Source organism: Emydura macquarii, unplaced genomic scaffold, assembly GCF_026122565.2.
Source record: "Emydura macquarii macquarii isolate MOO-44397 ecotype Brisbane River unplaced genomic scaffold, CSIRO-AGI_Emac_v2 contig_3188, whole genome shotgun sequence".
NCBI lineage: Eukaryota > Metazoa > Chordata > Testudines > Chelidae > Emydura > Emydura macquarii.
The window spans coordinates 38,583-59,233 of record NW_027133325.1 but is presented as its reverse complement, the minus strand read 5'-3'; the positions used below and the strand labels follow the sequence as shown (position 1 = coordinate 59,233).

The 20,651-nt window shown below is 56.5% G+C and overlaps 1 protein-coding gene across 1 annotated transcript; it reads right to left on the bottom strand.

The window, feature by feature from the left end:
• Positions 1-423: 423 nt before the first annotated feature.
• LOC137142158 (sialic acid-binding Ig-like lectin 16) lies at positions 424-20,400 on the bottom strand. The gene is made up of 12 exons (XM_067531382.1): positions 20,077-20,400; positions 19,325-19,741; positions 18,872-19,198; positions 18,175-18,283; positions 17,927-18,023; positions 13,188-13,227; positions 5,383-5,623; positions 5,140-5,192; positions 4,868-4,924; positions 4,473-4,739; positions 3,471-3,776; positions 424-1,663 (listed from the first exon to the last, which is right to left on the bottom strand). The coding sequence occupies exons 1-12, from the start codon at positions 20,309-20,311 to the stop codon at positions 1,470-1,472; spliced, it is 2,343 nt and encodes a 780-aa protein (XP_067387483.1). The 5' UTR covers positions 20,312-20,400; the 3' UTR covers positions 424-1,469.
• Between the last annotated feature and the right edge of the window lie 251 nt (positions 20,401-20,651).

Sequence of the window (20,651 nt, the reverse complement as noted above, 5' to 3'; positions counted from 1 at the left end):
CTTTCTAGCCCTGAAGTTAGGGAAGGAGGGAGCGAATCAGAGCAACTGTCCAGCCGTGTCCAGACCAGGGCAAACCTGCCCAATGGGCACCATGGTAACGGGATCGTAACAGGGGCAGGCTATGTCCCCCACACCCGACCATTCCTCCCCCCACCACCTGGACAAAGACTGGGGTAAAACTGTTCTCTCTTCTTTCCAGGCAGCGTGTCTGTTAGGGACGGCTCGGGATCTCCCCCTAGTGCTTCCCTGGTTGCTAGTTTGTTAAGGGGCTTCATGGTCATTCCTGCTGTTCAGATCAATGTATCTGCTCCGCAAGTCGCGTGGGAACTAACAAACAGGGGCAGGTTTAATTATACGCCTTCCCGAGCCTTTAATATTCATTTTATCACCATTTATATCACTCATAGGGATGTTCTGGGGCGCTGTAGGCGGGTGTGTTTACATGTTATTGTAGGTAACAAGCTGTGAAGTCCTGAACTCGGGGCTCACGTCGTTGGGCGTGAGGCAAAGGGAACGAGGGAACGAGAAGCTGTAACCGAACAAACGCTGCTTATCACGGCACCCGGCTCGATCTCTCTTCAACCGCCCTGCACCAGCGACAATCACTGCGAGCTGGGAATCAGAGAGCTGGGTGGGACCTCGACAGAGCGACCCGCCGGGGTCATAGCAGGAGCAGGGGCTGTGGGAGGTGACGGCGTGTGGCAGGGCGGCTGGTGAAGGGGCCGGCAGGGTGGCCGGTGGAGCACGGCCGACAGAGGGGCAGCCGGTGAGGCTGGCAGGCCAAGTAAGATGTCTCCCCCAGCCCAGCACGGCAGGAGGGGAACTGACTCAGAGGCACCCCTGAGCCCTAGGCCATCACGAACCAAGGACAGCTGTGAGTGGGGTGTGGGGAAGCAGAAGGGAGGCAAAGGACACGGCTCAGCTGTGCCGGGTCCCACGCGCACGCTGCTGGGGAAGCTGTCGGGGTGAAGCCAGGCGAGATTTAAGTGGACGGGGTCTCCCCTCGGGTCCCTGCTCACCGGGGCAACCGCCTCCTGAATCTGCCTCGGAGCGTTCGGCCCTCTGCTCCGCCGTGAGCTCCCCACAGTGTGAGCCCCTGGACGGGGCCCTGGGGAGCTCTGACACCCCCCAAAGGGGCCGAGCGCCTGCCCTGCAGTCAGAAGCGATTCACGGCCCGCGTGGGGGGCAGAAGGGTTCATTTGTTGTCAGGATCCCGGCGCAGAATGACTTTGTTAGCAGATGGATCAGAAAGTGACACCAACGACCAAATGGGCAGCCCCAGAGCCCCATTATCGGGCTCTGCCCCCTGAGATCCCACAAGGGATTGGCCCATCCAGCCAGTCACCACCAGCCACGCCTCCTCACCCCTCCCCAGTCCTTTGTCTCTTTCCCAGGCAGAGTGGCCACCCCTCCTTGTTTCCACCTGTCGCAGGTGGCAGTGGGGTACGGTGGGTCTCCAGCAGCCGCCCCTAGAGTACGATGAATTGGGGTGACTGCCCTGGGCCCCAGCCTGCGGATGGCCCCGCGCTTCGTACCAGTACTGCCCAGGAGGCCGGTGGTTCAGTCCTCTTCCAGCCCAGAGGGGCTGGCCGGGAGGCGGGCGGCTGCCGCCAGGGTCTCTGGTCTGTCCTTCTTTCTCCTTCCATGACAGCAGCAGGGAGTCCTGGGAGAGAAACAGATACTGGGCTATGGAGGTGGCTGGCTGGATAGACAGATAGATAGATCGCTAGGGTTTAAGGGGATGGATAGATCCATAGGTCGGTGAGTGGGTGGGTGGGATGGTGGCCGGGGGGATCGGTCATTGATTTACCGTCTGTAATAGAGCAGGGTGAGGTAATAGGCCAGCAAGAATCCAGTCGCCACGAACACGAGTTTGCAGCTGATTTCAATAAATGCCCGAGTGCGGCTGCCTCTGGGAGCTGGAACACAGCAAGAGCCTGGGATAGATCATGCAACGCCTGCCCAGACCCAGCCAGCTCCACTCTGGGGCCAGGTCAGAGTTTGTGTCCCCTAGAGGGGAAAGGCCCCGTGCCGCACTCCTGACATGTCGCGGTACCTGGAATAGCTGGGGTCGCTCCTGTTAGCTCTGCAGACAGTGATTTGCAGAGTCATTTTCAGCTTGTGTTCAGCAGATTATCCCCCAAATCGTTTTCAGAGTCGCTGCCTCCCCAGGAGAGAGTCGCCCAGCCTGCAAATATCCCCGACCTGTCCTCTTCCTTATTTACCACTCCCCCGGTTTTTGTGTCATCTACAAACGTGATCATGGATGATTTGATGTTGCCTCCCAGGTCTTTAATAAAGGTGATAAATTGCGCAGGCCAAGAACAGACCCCTGCGGGATCCCACTGGAAACACCCTCCCTCGATGGTGATCCCTCATTTACAATTACATTCTGAGATCTATCAGTTAGCCAGTTTTGAAGCCGTTGAATCTGGCCACGGTAGTTTTATATCCGTCTAGCTTTTTAATCTCAATGACGTGCGGTACCAAGTCAAAGGTCTGACAGACGGCGACGTATATTGCATCACTGCTATTACCTTTATCAACAGTGTGAAAACCTGCACGGATGACCTGCAAGGTCCTAGGCCTGCTTGGTATTTGTGCTGCTATTGTGCTTTGGAAACCCTGGCTGAGATTGGATCTCCAGCCAATTGCATGCTGCACCCACCCTGCCACTGAGATCAGGGCCCCGTTGTGCCGGGAGCTGCATGGACACACAGCGAGAGACTGTCCCTGCCCCAAAGAGTTTATAACCTAAGTAGGCCAGGGTGGGATTATTATCCCCATATTCAAGGGAGGGAAACTGAGGCCAGACAGATGCAGTGACAGGCTCAAACTTGCGTATGGTGTCTTTGCTGGCACAGGTACTAGAAGCAGGAAGCCTGAATTCCAGGCCAGCACCTTAGCCACGAACCCAACCCTGCGCTCCAGCCAGCTGCTGCCCCGAGCTTGAAAATCCTGTCCATCCGTGAAACGAGTTGGTGAGGGCTCAGGCAGGGTAGACGGGAGACGCTCTGTGGCTGAGAGGGTAAAAGGATCTCTTTCCCCCTGGGGCAGTGGGGTTTTGGGGAGTTGGGGGTTGTGCGTGTGGGGGCAGGCTTTTGGAACCCAACTTCAGAGGACTCTGGGATGCCTCCCCACAATGCAGCGCTCCAGCACCTCCAAGGCGTAGTTGACTCTGCCCTGAGTCCTGAGAGGAGCAGGGATTTGCACCCAGGTTTCCCACATTCCGGGCCCAACCCCGACCACCTTCCCTCCTCGCTGTGACCATCTGCCTCCCGCATGGGCTGGGCCAAAGATGCTCAGAGGGAGAGGGAGATGGCTCCCCTGCAACTGCAAAAATCTCACAGCATGAAGAATGGCTGGGAAGAAAACCCAGGAGTCCTGGACCTCAGCCCTCCTGCTCTAACCACTAGCCCCCACTCCCCTTCCTGAGCCCCAGACAGAACCCAGAACTCCGAGTGTCTCACCTGCCCCCGGGGGGCTGATGTCGAAGTGCAGGGCGGCGTAGATCCCGTAGGGGTTGGAGCCGAGGCAGAAGATCCTGGGGCCGCTGTCCCCGCTCCCCGTCCAGTTCAGGGTGCTGATGGCCTCGTCCCCATCAGCCCAGGAGCTGACCTGCAGGGCCCCCCGTGAGTCATTCCCAGCCCAGGCCTCCCCGTCCACCTGCCACTGGAGCCGGGGCAGGGGGTGGGAGCGCAGGGAGCAGCTGCAGCTGACGCGGGGCCCCTGGCGCTGGCAGGATGAGTTCAGCCTGGTCCCCAGCCGGGGGCTGTCTGGGGAGAGCAGGAGACACAGCGGCAATAGTCAGAGAGAAACCCAGTGGCAGGGAGTCCCGTGGGTTAACCTTAGTAACACCCAGTGGCAGGGAATCCCATAGGTTAACTAGCTAATATCCAGTGGCAAGGAGTCCCACAGGTTAGCCCCACTGGAACAAGTCACCCGCAAACCTCCACTCTCCCCCCCTCCAGGGTAAGAAAGGCCAAGCTGAGAGGACCAAGAAACAGGAAGGTTCTTCTGCCCTGGGGTGTCTCTTTGGCTGGCATCTCAGCACTGATCTAGCCCCATCCTTGGCTAGCTGCATTTCACACCAGCCCACCTGCTGCTCCGCCATCAGCCTGAGCGCTCATGACCCTTGGAGCCACCTTGTTAATGCTGGGAAGCAGATAATTAATAATGGCCAAGGCAGGGCTGGCCCTGTCTCTGTTTAAAGGGGTCAGGCACCATGTGACAGCTGCTAGTACGCAGTGGCAAGGAGTGCCACGGGTTAACACCACTGCTCTCCAGCATCAGTGTCTCAGGTGTTAGCTCTACTCACACCCAGTGGTGAGGAGTCCCGTGGGGTAACCCCTATAATGCCCAGTAGGGGGAATGCTGTGAGCTTGCCCGGCTGATAACCAGGGTCAGGGAGTCCCACAGATCAACCTGCTAGTACCCTGGGTCAGGGAGTCACACAGGTTAACCCCACTCACACTTGACGAGGAGCTGGAACGACCCCTGGGCAGAGCTGTCCTGGCTCCGGGCCTGGCACCCGTACAGACCCCCGTCCTCGGCCGTCACGTTGCGCAGCTCCAGCTGCAGCCAATTCTCCCCCACTGAGATTGTGTCCTTGATGGCTCGGCCCCCCCACACCCAGGCCAGCGTGGCCGGGGACCTGCTGGCGATGGAGCAGAGGAACCGCAGGGAGTCGCCCTCCCGGGCCGTGAGCTGCGAGCCGTTCGCCACCGGGGTGGAGAGCTCTGGGGACGGGAATAACACGGAGCCACTCGCACCTGAGCCAGCCAGTCTCTGCCCTGGGGCTGGATCAGGGCCAGCGTCCCCTAGAGGGGAAAGGGCCCTTGCCCCACACCCTGCCCTGTAGCAATACCTGGGAATAGCTGGGGGTTGCTCCTGTTAGCTCTGGAGACGGTGATTTGCAGAGTGCTCTCTAGGGCAGAAATACCCACGGGAAGGTATTAGATTGGAGAGCGACCCTCACATACCCCAGCCCCACACCCCGACAGAACTACCACCCTTCCCCCTGCAGCACAACCCCCCACGGAGCCCTGCCCAATGCCCACCAATGACCCCCGACCCCACTCCTGCAGCCAAGCACTTCTACTGACCCCGCCACCCCACTCCCTACAACACGGCCCCCCAGCACCTCACCCTGCACGTGCACACGCAGGCCCATGGCAGGGCTGGCCCAGGGGCTGTGAGGAGAGGTGGATGCGGCTCCACTTACTCAGCACGGAGATCCGAGGCTCAGTGTAACCGGTAGACATGCGGTAGGTGTATTTAAATGTTCCTCTCTCCACTCTAAAGAAATAGCTCCCTGCATCCGTCTGTCGGGCGTCGTCGATTTGCAGGGAGCAGTCGCCACGCGCAGGATCCCCCACCAGCCGGAACCGGCCCCGGGTCTCCTGCGACACCTCCCGCCTGGGGTCACTGCTGGCCACGGGCGGATCCCGGCCCGTATCAGCAGAACCCTTGTACCAGTGTCCATAGAGTTTGTCCTGGGGATTCTCGGTGTCGTACCGGGCTGGGTACGTGAAGGTGCAGGGGACGAGAACGCAGAGACCCTCCTGCACCGACACCGACTGCGGCACCGTCAGGGAATAACCAGGTACCTGGGCCAGGGACCCTGCGGGGACAGAGAGACCGAACTGGGACAGATGGAGAGAACAGACCAACCCTGAGCTCCCCCCGCCCCGCCCTGCCGGTGCCCCTCACTCCCGACCCGCAGCCCCAGCGAGCCCAGCCCGGGGTGACGGGTCCTCCACCAAATGTCACGACATTTAGTTTCCATCCATACAAGGAGCCCCCTCCTGCCGCTCAGAGCCCCCTAGCGCTGCACTGGGCACTGGTTCCCCTCCGGCCAGTCTCCCTTCCAAGCCGTGGCACAGACCCGGCCCTGCTCAGCACGGGCTCTGCTCCTCCCTGCGCTGGGGCTGCAGGCACCGCTTACTTACCTCTCCAGAGCAGGGCGAGGAGCAGGGCCCTCAGCATGGCTGCAGCGGGGTTCACACCCCCTGTTCTGTGAGGGGGCCCCTGAGCCACGATCTCCTGTTCCCCGGCATCCTGACACGGCGGCAGGACTCGGCCCATGGCTGGGGTGTCCGGTTGGGACAGTCCTAGAGACAGACGGGTGGTGGGAATGTGAGAGCAGAGGCCGTCTGGAGGGAGAGATCTGGACTTGGGTCCATCAGTGTCGACGGGCTCTGGAGGGCCTGATCCTGGAGCTGCTGGCAGCTGGGTCATCCCCCAAAATCCCCAAATCACCAGATGGTTCTGACATGTTGGGCCAAAGAAATCCTTAAATTGGGTAAAAATCCTGAGATTTTCTCTAGGAATCATGCGATTGGGCAGACAATCACGAGCTGGTAACAGAATACTAACGATTCATGGAACGTTGTCAGATTGGAGGGAGGTCTCGAGTGGGGTTCCACAGGGACCTGTTCTGGGTCCGGTGCTTTATTAATGCCCTGGACGCAGGCATAGAGAACAGACTGATCACATTTGCTGATGACACAAAGCAGGGAGGGCTGCCAGCACTTTGGAGGAGAGAGCCGAAATTCAGAGGGATCTTGATAAATGGGAGAACTGGGCTATAGGCAACAAAATGAAATTGAACAAATTCCAGTGTAAGGTCCTGCAGTTAGGGAAGAAAAACCAAATGCACAGATACAGTTTGGCAGCAGCCCTGCGGAGAAGGATCTGGGAGTCGGGGTGCGTCACAACCTCAGCACACTAGAGCAGAGCAGAGTTAGAGGAAATCTCAGGAAAAACGTCCTGACGGTGAGAGCAGCAGCACAGCGGAGCAGAGGCCTCGGCGATGGTGGCAGCTCCTTCACTGGAGGTGTGGAGAGGAGGCTGGACAGCGTCTGTCTGGGGAGGGTTACACACAACGAACCCTGCATCTGGGCAGGGCTCAGGCCAGATGCCCCTCGACGGCCCCTCCAGCCCTGTGGTTCTGTGGTGCCAGGATTCTGGGATCCGCTAAAATTCTCGAGATGTCAGGGAGCAGCACGGCACTGGCGGAAAATCCCCTGAAATTCACTGAAAACCCGCAGATTTACTCTAAACGTCGTGACATTGTCTGAAAACGCCCGAGATTGGCTCTAGAATCGCGCAAGTGGCTAAAAAAGGCTGGAAACTCCCGAGATCGGCTGTGACAATCGCCAGGTTCGGGCTTCGTCTCCGACATCCTGTTGTGTGCGGCCCGTCGGCTCCTCCCTGCCCGGCGCTGGTGTTGCCCTTGCAGCAAGGGGCTCGGTTCTGCAAAGGGGCCGGGGGTCTTGGATGTGGGGAAGGTAACCCCGGAGGGCAGGGGGAGTAAAGAGCTTACAGCCCCCCCCCCTCCCCCAGCAGGCTGGGCTGGGCTGTAATGCTTCTCCCCACACCCCACATTGCCCTGCCCGCACCCTGCTCCTCCCAGCCAGGACTCTCCTCCACCATGAAAGTGGTACAGGCCAATCCCTCCTCCCTCCTCTTGTGAGAATGTCAGGGTCCACTTCTCACCCTCCTCCTGTGAAAATGGTATGGGGCAGTTCCTCCTCCTCCTCCCCTCTTGAAATGGTACGGGCTGATCCCTGTCTCTTTGATCCCCTCCTATGACAATGGTACAGTGGTGGCCAACCAGTCAGAGACCAAGAGCCACATTTTCCTTCCCCTCTGCAGACAATTGGAACTTTCCCCTCCGCAGCTACTTGTCAATTTCAGAGCAAAAAGCCACAAAGAGCGGCATTCAGAGGAGCAAGAGCCACCCCTGCCCTCCTGTGACAATGGTACAGGGCAATAGCTCATTGCACCCCCAGGATAATGGTACAGGCCACTCCCTGCTTTTCCTCCCCTACCTGAAAACTCCTCCCAGGTTCCCTCCTGCAACAATCCTGATTGGCTGCTATTTCCCAGGGGGTGGGACAAGTGGGCAGGGCATCCAATCAGAGGGAGTTTCCCCCTCTGGGCAAGGCTGGTCACTGGTGCAGCAAGCTGGGCAGGTCTCAGCCCGGATTCCCCCAATGGCCCATGCCCTGCCCCCAGCCCAGAGCAGGGTAGGATGGGTCCCTCTGGGGGAGCAGGGGATTGGTGGCCCTAAGAGACACAACCCCCATCCCTGTCCTGGGGGGCTTCCCTGCCCTGAGCGGGGTCTGGGATCCCCAGGGGTTTGTAGCCGGTATGGCCCCCCTTTGAACAGACCCACATCCCCAGGGGCAATGGGGTGTTTACACTTATGTGCTCCCCGTGGGGTACCTATAGCTGCCCCCTCCACAGTGCCTGCACCTCCCCCACTCCAGACCCACCTCCTGGGGAAGGGGAACCCAGCAGCTGCATTTCCCACTGTCCCTGGCTGCCCTCAGGTATTTTTGGGGAAGAACGCTCAGAGATAAGAGCTGGGGAAGTCCCTGCTCTACGTGCCCCACCCCCCCTCCGCATGAGCTGATGGCTCCAGTGTGACCCCCATGGTGGGGGAGCCCTGGGGTAGGACCCTCTCGGGTGTGAGGACCCTGGCGGAGCTGTGGGTGGGGGGGATCTCAGAGCTGCGGTAGCAGGGGCTGCAAGGCGGGATTGAGGGTCACCGACCGGTCTCCGCAGACCATCCAGTCCCCTCCCCCCAGTTCTACTCACTGCTAGACCTGCAGAGAGGGGCCCAGCACTTGACCCTGAAGCTCTGGCTCCCCTGGGTCTGTGACTCGGAGCCCAGAGAAGCCGTGTGCACAGGAACCCAAAAGCAGAAGTGGTGCTGGTGGGGACTGTGGGGCAGGTGTGGGGGAGATTCTCTCACAGAAATTCAGAACCAGCCTCCTGCCGACTTCCCCTCCCGCTGCCTGGGAGTCCTGGCTCCCCGCCCCCATCCCCAGCTCTAACCCAGTACACTCTTATCCCCTCCCAGATTCAGGGACAGAAGCAAGGTTCCTGGCTCTGAGCCCCTCTACACCCCACTCCCCTCCCAGAGCTGAGATAGAATCCAGGAGTCCTGCTCTCCTCCCCTCTCCCCCTGTAACCCTTTATTACTGCTTCTTTCAGTAACAAGACAATGTTTTAACGCCAGCAACTGTCATCTCTGAACGCATTGTACGTGCTGCAGACACTAAACACTTACCTGGAGCTCAGACGCGTTGCCTCTGGTGCGGGTGGGCTGGGAACAGCGCACTGGAACAGCAGGTGCCCGGTTAGGATGGACGGTGAATCCCGGCTCCAATGGCCAGTACTGGGTGTGAGGAGACGTGCCTGGCAGGGAGCGGGTCCGTGTGTCAGGGCGAGGGCTGGGGTGAGATGAGAGATTTCAAGACAGGAAGGGGAAGTCTGTGTGTGAATCTGGCCCTAGAACGTCTTGTCCAACCCGGTTCCAGTCGCTGGAAATCTCGGTGGCCAAGAAGAGAGATTGTCACACAGATACAGGCCATGCCCCACGCAGAGCCGGCTTCCGGCCCCACCGAGGGGGAACTTAGTCAGGGGGTGGGAATGGGGCATGAGGACTTTTCCCTCCAGGAGGAGGCAGTGCCGATCTGCCTCAGGGCAGGGGACTGGCTGGCTCTGTGGGGCAGGGAATGGAGCATGGAGCCTTTGCCCCCTAGGGGACGCTGGCTGTGATATGCCCCAGGGTGGGGGGCAGGATGGCTCTGTGGGGTGGGAATGGGACCTGGGTGTCTCAGCAGGGGAGACATCTGCAAACCGCAGCCGGTCCAATGAGCACAGACGTTTGTTTTCTCTCTCTCGGTTCCTCAAACGCCCTCACAGCGACTAGGAACCCTGAGTCTGGGGCTGCCCCACAAAGGAGATTCCCTGGTGATGGGAACTGGCTCAGCTGGTCTGAGTAGAGGGAGCTGCATTCCAGGGACAACCACAGCTACTGTCTGTCGAGTTAAGGGTCGAGATGCAGCTGAGTCTGGGGTGGAGTGTTGTGGTTGTTTACAGAGGGACCACTCGCCTTGTGCTAAGATGTAGCCATCTCTTAGTTGGGGCGTGGGGGCTACTTATACAGGGATCCCTCTCCCACTGCTGATGTGCAGCCACCTCTGGGGTGGGGCGTGGGGTCTTGTTATAAAAGGGCACCTCACCCAGTGCTGAGATGCATTAGAGAAAAACCTATAACTGAAAGAAACACAGCCCCCTCGGGGTATTGGGCCAGCCCCGATGGCTGGTCCTGAACAAATCTCTCACCCTGGCTTGTCTCCCCACCCAGATTCTGGTGCACTCTGCCCCTCGCCATCGGCACGTCAGCTCTGCCCCTCTGCGTGTGGCACCGCGGCTGTGCTGGGAGCTGGTTGCTGAGCTGTTCCTGCACAACAGGAAGTTTCCAGTTGGGGAGTTTGTTCCATTTCCAGCCTGAGAGCCCCATTTGGGGCCGGGCGAGAGCTGCAGCGAGCAGGTAAGTGGGTCCCATCCAAGGCTGGGGTGTGGCCACCTGAACACCTGTCCTCAGCTGGCTGTGCAGGGAGGGAGCGCAGGGAAGACTCCTGCTGGGCCAGTGGCTGCCAGGTGTAGTGGTTATAACTTGCCACATTGGAGCCTTGTTAGCCAGGGCAGTCCCCTGGTCATTGGGTGAGATCCGGGACAGGAACCCAGTGTCCGGGCCACAGGGGCTGGCCCCTGGTTTGGTGAGTTACATTCAGCCTCTGGTTAATCCCCATTTGGTTTCAGACTCTTTTTTAATTATCTGCCTGTGAGGTGTCCCTGGGTTGCTGTTAAACAGAAGCTCCACCCCAGAGGTGGCCACATCTCAGCGCTGGCCGAGGGATCCCTATGTGTTGTATTGAGCTCAGCATTTGACTCGTGTGTTTTTCCTGGTCTTGGGAATCACCAGGTGCAGACTGTGGAAAAAACGAGATTCGCTTGGAAAACTTGGAGCCCCAAGGTTGAGATCAGAACCAGACATGGCTGGTGACATGGGATCCTGGTGACTGGGTCCGTCTCTTACTGCTCTGGGAGGGCAAGAGTTAATTACCAGTCATTGTCCCCAGTCACTATCTATCTATCTATCTATCTAAAATGTGAATAATGAAAAAATGTTCTGTATCTTCAATTTATTTTAATGCACTAGAGATGGGCGTGAGACTGGGAACTGAAAAAATTGTGCTTTTTTTTAAAAAAAAAAAAATTCCTATTCAGTGAATTTTTTCCAGTGACCTTTTTCTTTAAATAGCCAACATCTCTGTGAAACATTTTTTAAAATAAAAGATCTTGTTGTGATTAGCTGTTAGGAAATGGAAGATTTGCACAAAACTTTTCTTTTAAAAAACAACCAAAATGCAGTGCTGTAATTTTAATACCACAAACCAAACATCTTTGTAAGCAGGGTCTGAATGAGCTCTGCCCTGCTGAACTAGCTGGGTGTGGTGCGGGAAGGCTTCAGGACCGTGCTGTGTTTGCATGAGCAGACCCCTGCCTAGGTGTGCAGCATGACGGGGCTGATTCGCCCCAATCGATCCCTTTGGCGGGTGCTGGGTTTCAGATCCCTTCAGTGTTAATTGCAGGGTAACAAAATGTTTCCGCCTTCTGTATGAACAAATGGCAGCAGATCTGTGCCTAGCCTGGGCTCATGAAAGGGTCGCTGTCATCTGAACAGAACTGGCTACGCAAGTCGATGAGATGCCAGAGCGCTGTGAAGTGTGTGTGTGTGTGGGAGGGGGACAATGGGGTGTGTGGGGGGCAGGGAACAACGGGGTGGGCTTCAGAGCCCCAGCTGTGGTTTAACCATCTCCTCCCACTGCTCAGACTGAGCTGTGCAGACAATCAAGATGCCAGGAGCAGTGTTTTGTTTTGTTATGTGTTTTCCAGATGCCGACATCGTCTCTCGTGGCAGAGGGAGGCTGCAACCTGTTCCCGCCGCACTTCGGCTGCACCGTGACTGAAAGGGGAAGGAGACGGAGCCGATCAGCCTAGCACCTGCGCAAGGACGAGGTGGGAACTCGGGAAGCGTTTCAGCCGGGAGTGAGGGGCTCCTCCCGAGAGCTGGAGTGAGTGGGGGAGTGTAGGAGAGTAAAGAGTTAAAAGCTGGACACGTGATCAGGCATAAGCTACAGGGAACGGGGTCATGGCACAGGCAGACCTTGTTTCTGTTACTTGGTGTGAATTCTAGCTAGAGTCTGTCCTCTCTTTTCTTTCCCTCCCTACCTGGCCATCTGCGCAGAGGATGAGGCTAACAAATAACTGTTCTGCCTCCCGCTCAAGGTCTTTGGTGGGAACAGAGCATTATCTTCTTTCCCTCCCTGGCATCTGGTATATTTTAAAGAATGTTAGTAAGTTTCAAGGTGATGTGCCTGCGTTCTGTGAAATAATCCTGTAAACAACAAACAGGGACGGGTATAATTGTATTCCTCGTGTAGTTGTTAATATTCATTTTATAGGTTTCAGTGTAACCAAATAAGGGTCTATGGGGAGTTGCTGGAGATGTATACATTTACAGATCGTTATGGATAAAAGAACTGTAAAGTAACCACCTCGTTGCTCACTCGCGGCGTCGAGGTGGAACAAGCAGGCAATAAAGGGTTCTGTCTCCCCAATCCACCCCCGAGACAAGCTGTTTGGTTTTGTCTAACATCTGGCGTCACGAACAGGATCCCAGGGTAGAAAAGTGCATGATCACCACTCCTCACCATGCATATGGATATGTTGGATGGGCCCTTTATAGTTACCACGGTTAGGGAATATATTAAATTGGTAGGGAAGTTTGCGGGGCCGGATGGGGTGCTTTGCGAGGAACGTCAGGACTGGCCAGCCATCCAGGGGTGGGTGGAAGCTTTCCTCACATTCAGGTTTTCCCAGGATAAGGAAAAGGCTATTTTGATACCAGCTCTCTGGGAGAGCTTGTCTGGGTTATGGAACGAAGTTATAAGTCTTAGAAGCCCAGTTAAAATCTTGCAAGAAATCATGGAGGAGCAGCGCACAGTTAATCCTCACAGTGTGCTTGCGGTTAGCATGGCTGAGAGCCATATGGAAGATTTAAACTGTGTTAAATCAGAGAATCTGGTCCTGAAGGGTCAAGCAGACACCTTAAAGTAAACTCTGTTACCCCGTCACCTTTTTATCCTCCCCTTCCGTCTAGTCCCTGTGCCCCCCATCCTATGGGGATAAACTCAGTCACAGTAACTCTGTTTGTCCTATGGTGGGCTGTTCCCAATGCCCTCCGCTAACACGGATCTTCTTTGCTGGTCTGGTATCCAAATTCCCACTTGTCCCCAATCGGACGGAGAAGAGGGACTCACCGTCCATCAAAACGGGGACAGCCAATCTCATCTGGAGGAGCTAGTGAATCAGCCAAGAATGTTAGCAGAAAAATCCTGGAGCGCAGCCTTGGGATGGCTGGCAAGGATTGCTGACACCCCCAGTTTCACTCCGGTGGCTGTGGCAGCAACTCCCACTCTTCTCTCAGAGCCAGGATAAAGGTTTAGGGGTGCGAGTTTCCAAGGAGCCCCACTTCTGAAATTTTAATGGAGGGAAATTTGGATACACTTTGTATGTGAAATGTTTTTGACAAAGCACAAACTAAGGTAGCTGTGTTGTAAAGATTTTACTTGGTGGTTCCGGTTTTTACAAGCACAATACGCCATCTTAAAACTGCAGCTCAGTAAAAACGGTGGCTGAGTAAAACAAAAAACAAAAAAAAACCCCAGCACTCTACGTGAAAAAATGGCAAGTTTGAAGTCACAGAACTCTGTTGCCGGTGAAGTGTTAAAGCTGTGGCAGCAAAAACTAATAAAATGAAGCTGAAATATGGTTAGTTGAATGCAGGGGTAGGTGATTTAGGGAAAGGAGAGGGGTTAAAGGTAGTTTTTGTAAAAATTGGATCCTACAAGGGTTGAGGACAATTGAAGAGTTGGAAGTTGTGGAATTGCTGGAGGGTGATAGTCGTGGCAACGGTATAAGGGTAACAGTGTTATAAAAATACTTTGGTTTAATAATATTCAGTATGGTAAATCTATGTATAATTTGGTACAGTCACATTGCGTGGAAACCTAACAGTTAAACAAATTACACAAAGGGTCAGGTAGTGGCTACAACCATGTTTTTGTCCCCAGGAGCCTTTACAGCTATTCTGAAGGGAAATGGGCCCTTTTCCTGAAGGAATCGTCTGTAAACAATGAATTGTAAATAGCTGCTGTACGCAGCAGGCAAAGGAACAATCTGATTTAACTCATTTGATTACTAAACCATTGGTCAAATTTACAAAAGGAAATAAAGAGTTTCCATTAAAACTCGACTGTCTCTAAATGTACGAGATGGGAATCTGGGTCCAGGTGTGTAAAAAAATATTCAAGTAGTGTAAGGGATGTGAAGCGAACATGGCAGCTAGGGGTGCATGGCTTTGTTATTAAATATTTAATTTTTTTGGATACCTCAATGACAATAGGACATAATTTTAGCAGGGTCTTCTCAAAGTGCTACGCTAATACCGGCATGGTTCAAGGCGGCTTCCTCGGGCCACCGTGTCCATGGTACCTGGGCAGTGGGTCCCCATTTAACTATTAACATTGTGGGGAGTATTGCCAGCAGATGGAGGGAAGTGATTATTCCCTTCTATTCGGCATTGGTGAGGCTGCATTTGCAGTATTGTGTTCAGTTTTGGGCCCCCCACTAGAAAAAGGATGTGGACAAGTTGGAGAGAGTCCAGTGGAGGGCAACAAAAATGATGAGGGGGCTGGAGCACAGGACTTATGAGGAGAGGCTGATGGAACTGGGCTTGTTTCGTCTGCAAAAGAGAAGAATGAGGGGGGATTTGATAGCAGCCTTTAACTACCTGAAAGGGGGTTCCAGGGAGGATGGAGCTAGGCTGTTCTCAGTGGTGGCAGATGACAGAACAAGGAGCAATGGTCTCAAGTTGCAGTTGGGAAGGTCTAGGTTGGACATTAGGAAAAAGTTTTTCCCTAGGCGGGTGGTGAAGCACTGGAATGGGTTACCTAGGGAGGTGGTGGAGTCTCCATCTTCAGAAGTTTTTAAGCTGTGGCTTTACAAAGCCCTGGCTGGGATGATTTAGCTGAGGTTAGTCCTGCTTTGAGCAGGGGGTTAGACTAGATACCTCCTGAGGTCCCTTCCAACTCCAATATTCTATGATTCTATAATCCTCCAGGGCTGTACAATTAATATGGCTAATGGTCGTCTGTGGTTACACAACCCGGGAATGGGAACGGTTCCTGGGTAATTGAGCGCTCACAATGTGAACCTGGGAAGGTGGAGGGAAGGGAGCAAGTAAAAAATTTCTGCTCAGACATCCAGGACTGGAACGTGGGTCGTACCGTGCCGCTCTGTGCACCCTGGGAACCCCAATACTCTGTAGGCCTTTAGACGTTTATTGTAAACACCCCATTCCGTACCAAGTGCTCAGTGTCCGTGTGTCTGGATTTCTACCCCCGATTCTGCTGCAAGCACTAAACTCATCGCTGTATCTCCAAGGTAAAGCTGTTCAGTATACTACCAACACGGCCAACCAACTTCACCAAGCAATCTTCAGCCTCACCGTGAAAACCCACCATGGAGTCATCGGAGTGGGACAGCTCGCTGTGACGGCACAAACACTGGCCCACTGTCACTTGGTGCAGGCCACATTGAACTCTTTTCTCATATGAATGAACTCAGCTTCCCATGGACTAACTAACACAGACTCGCACCGAACAAAATGCACCATGTGGGAGGGGATGTGATATGTCTGTCTGTGATGGAAATTCTCACAAGTTGTTGGAGGGGCGAAGGTGTCTATTTGCCCAGTTATTGCCGTGGAAGGAAAGGGCTGGTGGGGACATTGGAAATCATCGGGCAGGCTGGGGGTGGTAATTCAAGGTAATAATGCACTTGGTTTTGCTTTGTGTTGGGAATCACAGTTCCACAGAAGTGGGGGGCAGTGGTGGTTAAGGGGAGGGGTTACCCAAATGCTGCTCTCCAACCCCCCAAAAATAAAGTATAAAGCCCCACAGGGCATATGGCTGCAGCAGGGAGGGGTATGGTGTGTAAGGGGAGGGTGCAACATAACCATTGTTAAAGGGAACAAGAGAAAGCCAGAAGTGGGAAGTGACACGTGTTGGATCCTGGAACCAGGGACCAAGGGACTATAAATAACAGGTGGTGCACAGGAACCCGGGAGACCCTCAGTATTTTGGGACAAATTGTCAAAAACGTGTATATATCGCAGTGAGACCTCTGGGGCACCCGGCCCAACAAATTGCAGACACAGTTTGGGCTGTAAACAAAATACAGGATGCCCTTAAAGCGGCTGTAATAGCCTTTGGTAACAACAGCCGAGTGCATGACCTGCTCCAACATGGCCACACCCTAGCCACACACATTTCACTTTGGTCTAAGAATATCTCCTTTCTCCAGTGAGCGAATGGGCAGCAAGCGAGCACCCCATGGGAGAGCTCATGTGCCTGGTACACACTATTATGCCATTTAAACATCGGTCAAAAAGCATGCTCCACCTGGGATTTGCTTTGTCGTTTCGGGGTAATGGACGCCTTGGCAGGAGTGACAAAGGACGTCTTTTCAGGGTTAGGAATTACTGCAGCAATTCCATTGCTTGTGCTGGGCTGTGGATGCTTTCTTGGGTCGTGCAAGGTGCTGCCAGTAGGGCTCTGCGACCCCAGGTCACGGCCCTGCAGTGTGAGGTATGTGCCGTGCAGCCCTAGGTCTAGCAGAGTAAAAAGGGGGGAATGTGGGGACAAAGGGTGTCAGCGCTGGGCCACAGTCCTGGGGGACTGGGAGTTGGGCCCAGGCTTTGGACACAAATTGTCCTCTGCGGGACCCCTGACCTGGGCTAAAAAGGCCACGTCCGGCACAAGCAATAACCATGTGCAAACCACAGCAACTTTCCAGCCCTGAAGTTAGGGAAGGAGGGAGCGAATCAGAGCAACTGTCCAGCCGTGTCCAGACCAGGGCAAACCTGCCCAATGGCACCATGGTAACGGGATCGTAACAGGGGCAGGCTATGCCCCCCCCACACCCGACCATTCCTCCCCCCACCACTTGGACAAAGACTGGGGTAAAAGGCTGTTCTCTCTTCTTCCCAGGCAGCGTGTCTGTTAGGGACGGCTCGGGATCTCCCCCTAGTGCTTCCCTGGTTGCTAGTTTGTTAAGGGGCTTCATGGACATTCCTGCTGTTCAGATCAATGTATCTGCTCCGCAGGTCGTGTGGGAACTAACAAACAGGGACGGGTTTAATGATACTCCTCCCTGAGCCTTTAATATTCATTTTATCACCATTTATATCACCCACAGGGATGTTCTGGGGCGCTGTAGGCGGGTGTGTTTACATGTTATTGTAGGTAACAAGCTCTGAAGTCCTGAACTCGGGGCTCACGTCGTTGGGCGTGAGGCAAAGGGAACGAGGGAACGAGAAGCTGTAACCGAACAAACGCTGCTTATCACGGCACCCGGCTCGATCTCTCTTCAACCGCCCTGCACCAGCGACAATCACTGCGAGCTGGGAATCAGAGAGCTGGGTGGGACCTCGACAGAGCGACCTGCCGGGGTCATAGCAGGAGCAGGGGCTGTGGGAGGTGACGGTGTGTGATGCGGTGGCTGGTGAAGCGGCCGGCGGAGCACGGCCGATAGAGGGGCAGCCGGTGAGGCTGGCAGGCCAGGCAAGGTGTCTCCCCCAGCCCAGCACGGCGGGAGGGGAACTGACTCAGAGGCACCCCTGAGCCCTAGGCCATCACGAACCAAGGACAGCTGTGAGTGGGGTGTGGGGAAGACACGGCTCAGCCCCCTCAGATCCCCCAGGGGACTGGCCCTTCCGGCCGGCCACCCCCAGCCATGCCCCCTCGACCCCCCAGTGGCCACCCCTACTTGTATCCACCTCCTGCAACCTGTCACAGCTGGCAGTGGGTGCGGTGGGTCTCCAGCAGAGCCATCCCTAGGGTACGGTGAATTGGGGCGACTGCCCCGGGCCCCGGCTTATGGGGGGGCCTCACGCCTCGCCCCAGGACTGGCTGGGAGGCGGGTGGCTTCACTCCACCTCCCAGTCGAGAGTGGGGCTGGCCGGGAGGCGAGCAGCTGCTGCCAGGGTCTCTGGTCTGTCCTTCCTTCTGCTTCCAGGACAGCAGCAGGGAGTCCTGGGAGAGAAACAGATACTGGGCTATGGAGGCGGCTGGATAGACAGATAGATAGATAGATAGATAGCTCGATCGCTGGGGTTTATGGGAATGGATAGATCCATGGGTGGGTAGGTGGGTGGGATGTTAGGGGGGTCGCTGGCTGATTTACCGTCTGTAATAGAGCAGGGTGAGGTAATAGGCCAGCAAGAATCCAGTCGCCATGAACACAAATTTGCAGCTGATTTCAATAAATGCTCGAGTGCGGCCGCCTCTGGGAGCTGGAACACAGCAAGAGCCTGGGATAGATCCTGCAACCCCAGCCCCGACCCAGCCAGCTCCACCCTGGGGCCAGGTCGGAGCTAGCGCCCCCTAGAGGGGAAAGGCCCATTCCCCACTCCCTGCCCTGTAGTGATACCAGGAATAGCTGGTACCCAGAGGCCAGGCCTGGGCGGGCAACGTGGGGCTCACGGGCTGTCAGTGGGGCTGTGCCTGGGGCGGGACCAGCTGAGGTCTCTGGACACGGAGCCTGGCGTGGATTTAACGCTGATTAGTGCCGGACAGCGACGGGGTCACGTTCACACTGTGCCCCCCCATGCTGCATCATTATTAATGCAGCAACCCCCACGGGGGGTGATATGGGGGGGTGCAGGTGAGGTGGGTTCGCAGGGATCCCAGCAGAGGACGGTTCTGGGGACCTGCGGGTTTGTGTAGATGTGGGCTGGGTAGGACTGGTGAAGGGTGGGGGTGGGGATCCCAGCAGAGGGTGAGGTTGGAGGGGGATGGGGGCAGGTCTGGGGTAGCGCAGGGGTGGGGCTCCCAGCAGAGGGGGCTGGGGCGGCCGGGGTGGAGGGGCCGGGGTCACTCACAGCCGACTTGGAGGCTGACGGCTCTGCTGGTGGAAGGTCCCGGTGCTGGGCTGTAAGTGACGGTGCAGGTGAGATTCTTCCCATCATCGCCCCGGGCGGGTGTGAAGCGCAGCTCGGAGCTGTGGGCCCTGGTGCCATTCGCCAGTGAGACCGAGACGTCCCTGGCTGTGTCGCTGAACGGCCCCGTCCAGCTGATTTGGGGAGGGGTCCCGGAGCAGCGCCCGGGGGCCGTGCAGGTCACAGTCACCGGCTCCCCGGCCACCAGCGTCTCTGGCAGCCCCAGCCCCAGCGCCGGCGAGATCTGGATCTCTGGCTTCTCTGTCAGCCCTGAGACACGGGGAGAGAATTACCATGGGGCACGGGGCCTTCAAATCCAGCGGGGCTGGCCCCAACCGGGCCCCAGGCAGGGCTGGCTCAGGGGATGTGAGGAGAGGTGGATGCGGCTCAACTTACCCAGCACGGAGATCTCAGGCTCAGTGTAATGGGATTGGAAAAAGAAATGGAAAGAGAAGGGGTTTCTGTATATAAATGTTCCTCTCCCCATTCTAAAGAAATATCTCCCTTCATCCGTCTTTCGGGCATCATCGATTTGCAGGGAGCAGTCGCCACGCACTGGATCCCCCACCAGCCGGAACCGGCCCCGGGTCTCCTGCGACACCTCCTGGCTGGGGTCACTGCTGGCCACGGGCGGATCCCAGTCCACATTAGCAGAACCCTTGTACCAGTGTCCATAGAGTTTGTCCTGGGGATTCTCGGTGTCGTACCGGGCTGTGTACGTGTAGGTGCAGGGGATGAGAACGCAGAGACCCTCCTGCACCGACACCGACTGCGGCACCGTCAGGGAATAACCAGGTTCCTGGGCCAGGGACCCTGCGGGGACGGAGAGACCGAACTGGGACCGATGGAGAGAACAGACCAACCCTGAGCTCCCCCCGCCCCGCCCTGCCGGTGCCCCTCACTCCCGACCCGCAGCCCCAGCGAGCCCAGCCCTGGGTGACGGGTCCTCCACCAAATGTCACCACATTTAGTTTCCCGTCATACAACGAGCCCCCTCCTGCCGCTCAGAGCCCCCTAGCGCCGCACTGGGGCACTGGTTCCCCTCCCCCTCTGGCCAGTCTCCCTTCCAAGCCGTGGCACAGACCCGGCCCTGCTCAGCACGGGCTCTGCTTCTCCCTGCGCTGGGGCTGCAGGCGTCGCTTACTTACCCCTCCAGAGCAGGGCGAGGAGCAGGGCCCTCAGCATGGCTGCAGCAGGATTCACACCCCCTGTTCTTTGAGGGGGCCCCTGAGCCACGATCTCCTCTTCCCCGGCATCCAGACACGGCGGCAGGGCTCGGCCCATGGCTGGGGCGTCCGGCTGGGACAGACCTAGAGACAGACGGGTGGTGGGAATGTGAGAGCAGAGGCCGTCTGGAGGGGACAGATCTGGACTTGGGGCCATCAGTGTCACCGGGCTCTGCAGGGGCTGATCCTGGAGCTGCTGGCAGCTGGGTCACCCCCCAAAATCCCCAAATCACCAGACGGTTCTGACATTTTGGGCCAAAGAAATCCTTAAATTGGGTAAAAATCCTGAGATTTTCTCTAGGAATCATGTGATTGGGCAGACAATGACGAGCTGGTAACGGGAGCTGATCGGCAGCAGAGCTGCTCAGTGCCGGCCTTGCTTCAGTCTTCTCACAAAAACAGTCGGTGACCGGAGGGACGGCGAAGTTACCGCAGGCAATGGGGGGAAGGGAAGCAGATGCGGACACGTAAAGAACACGTCAGAGACCTTCTGAGCA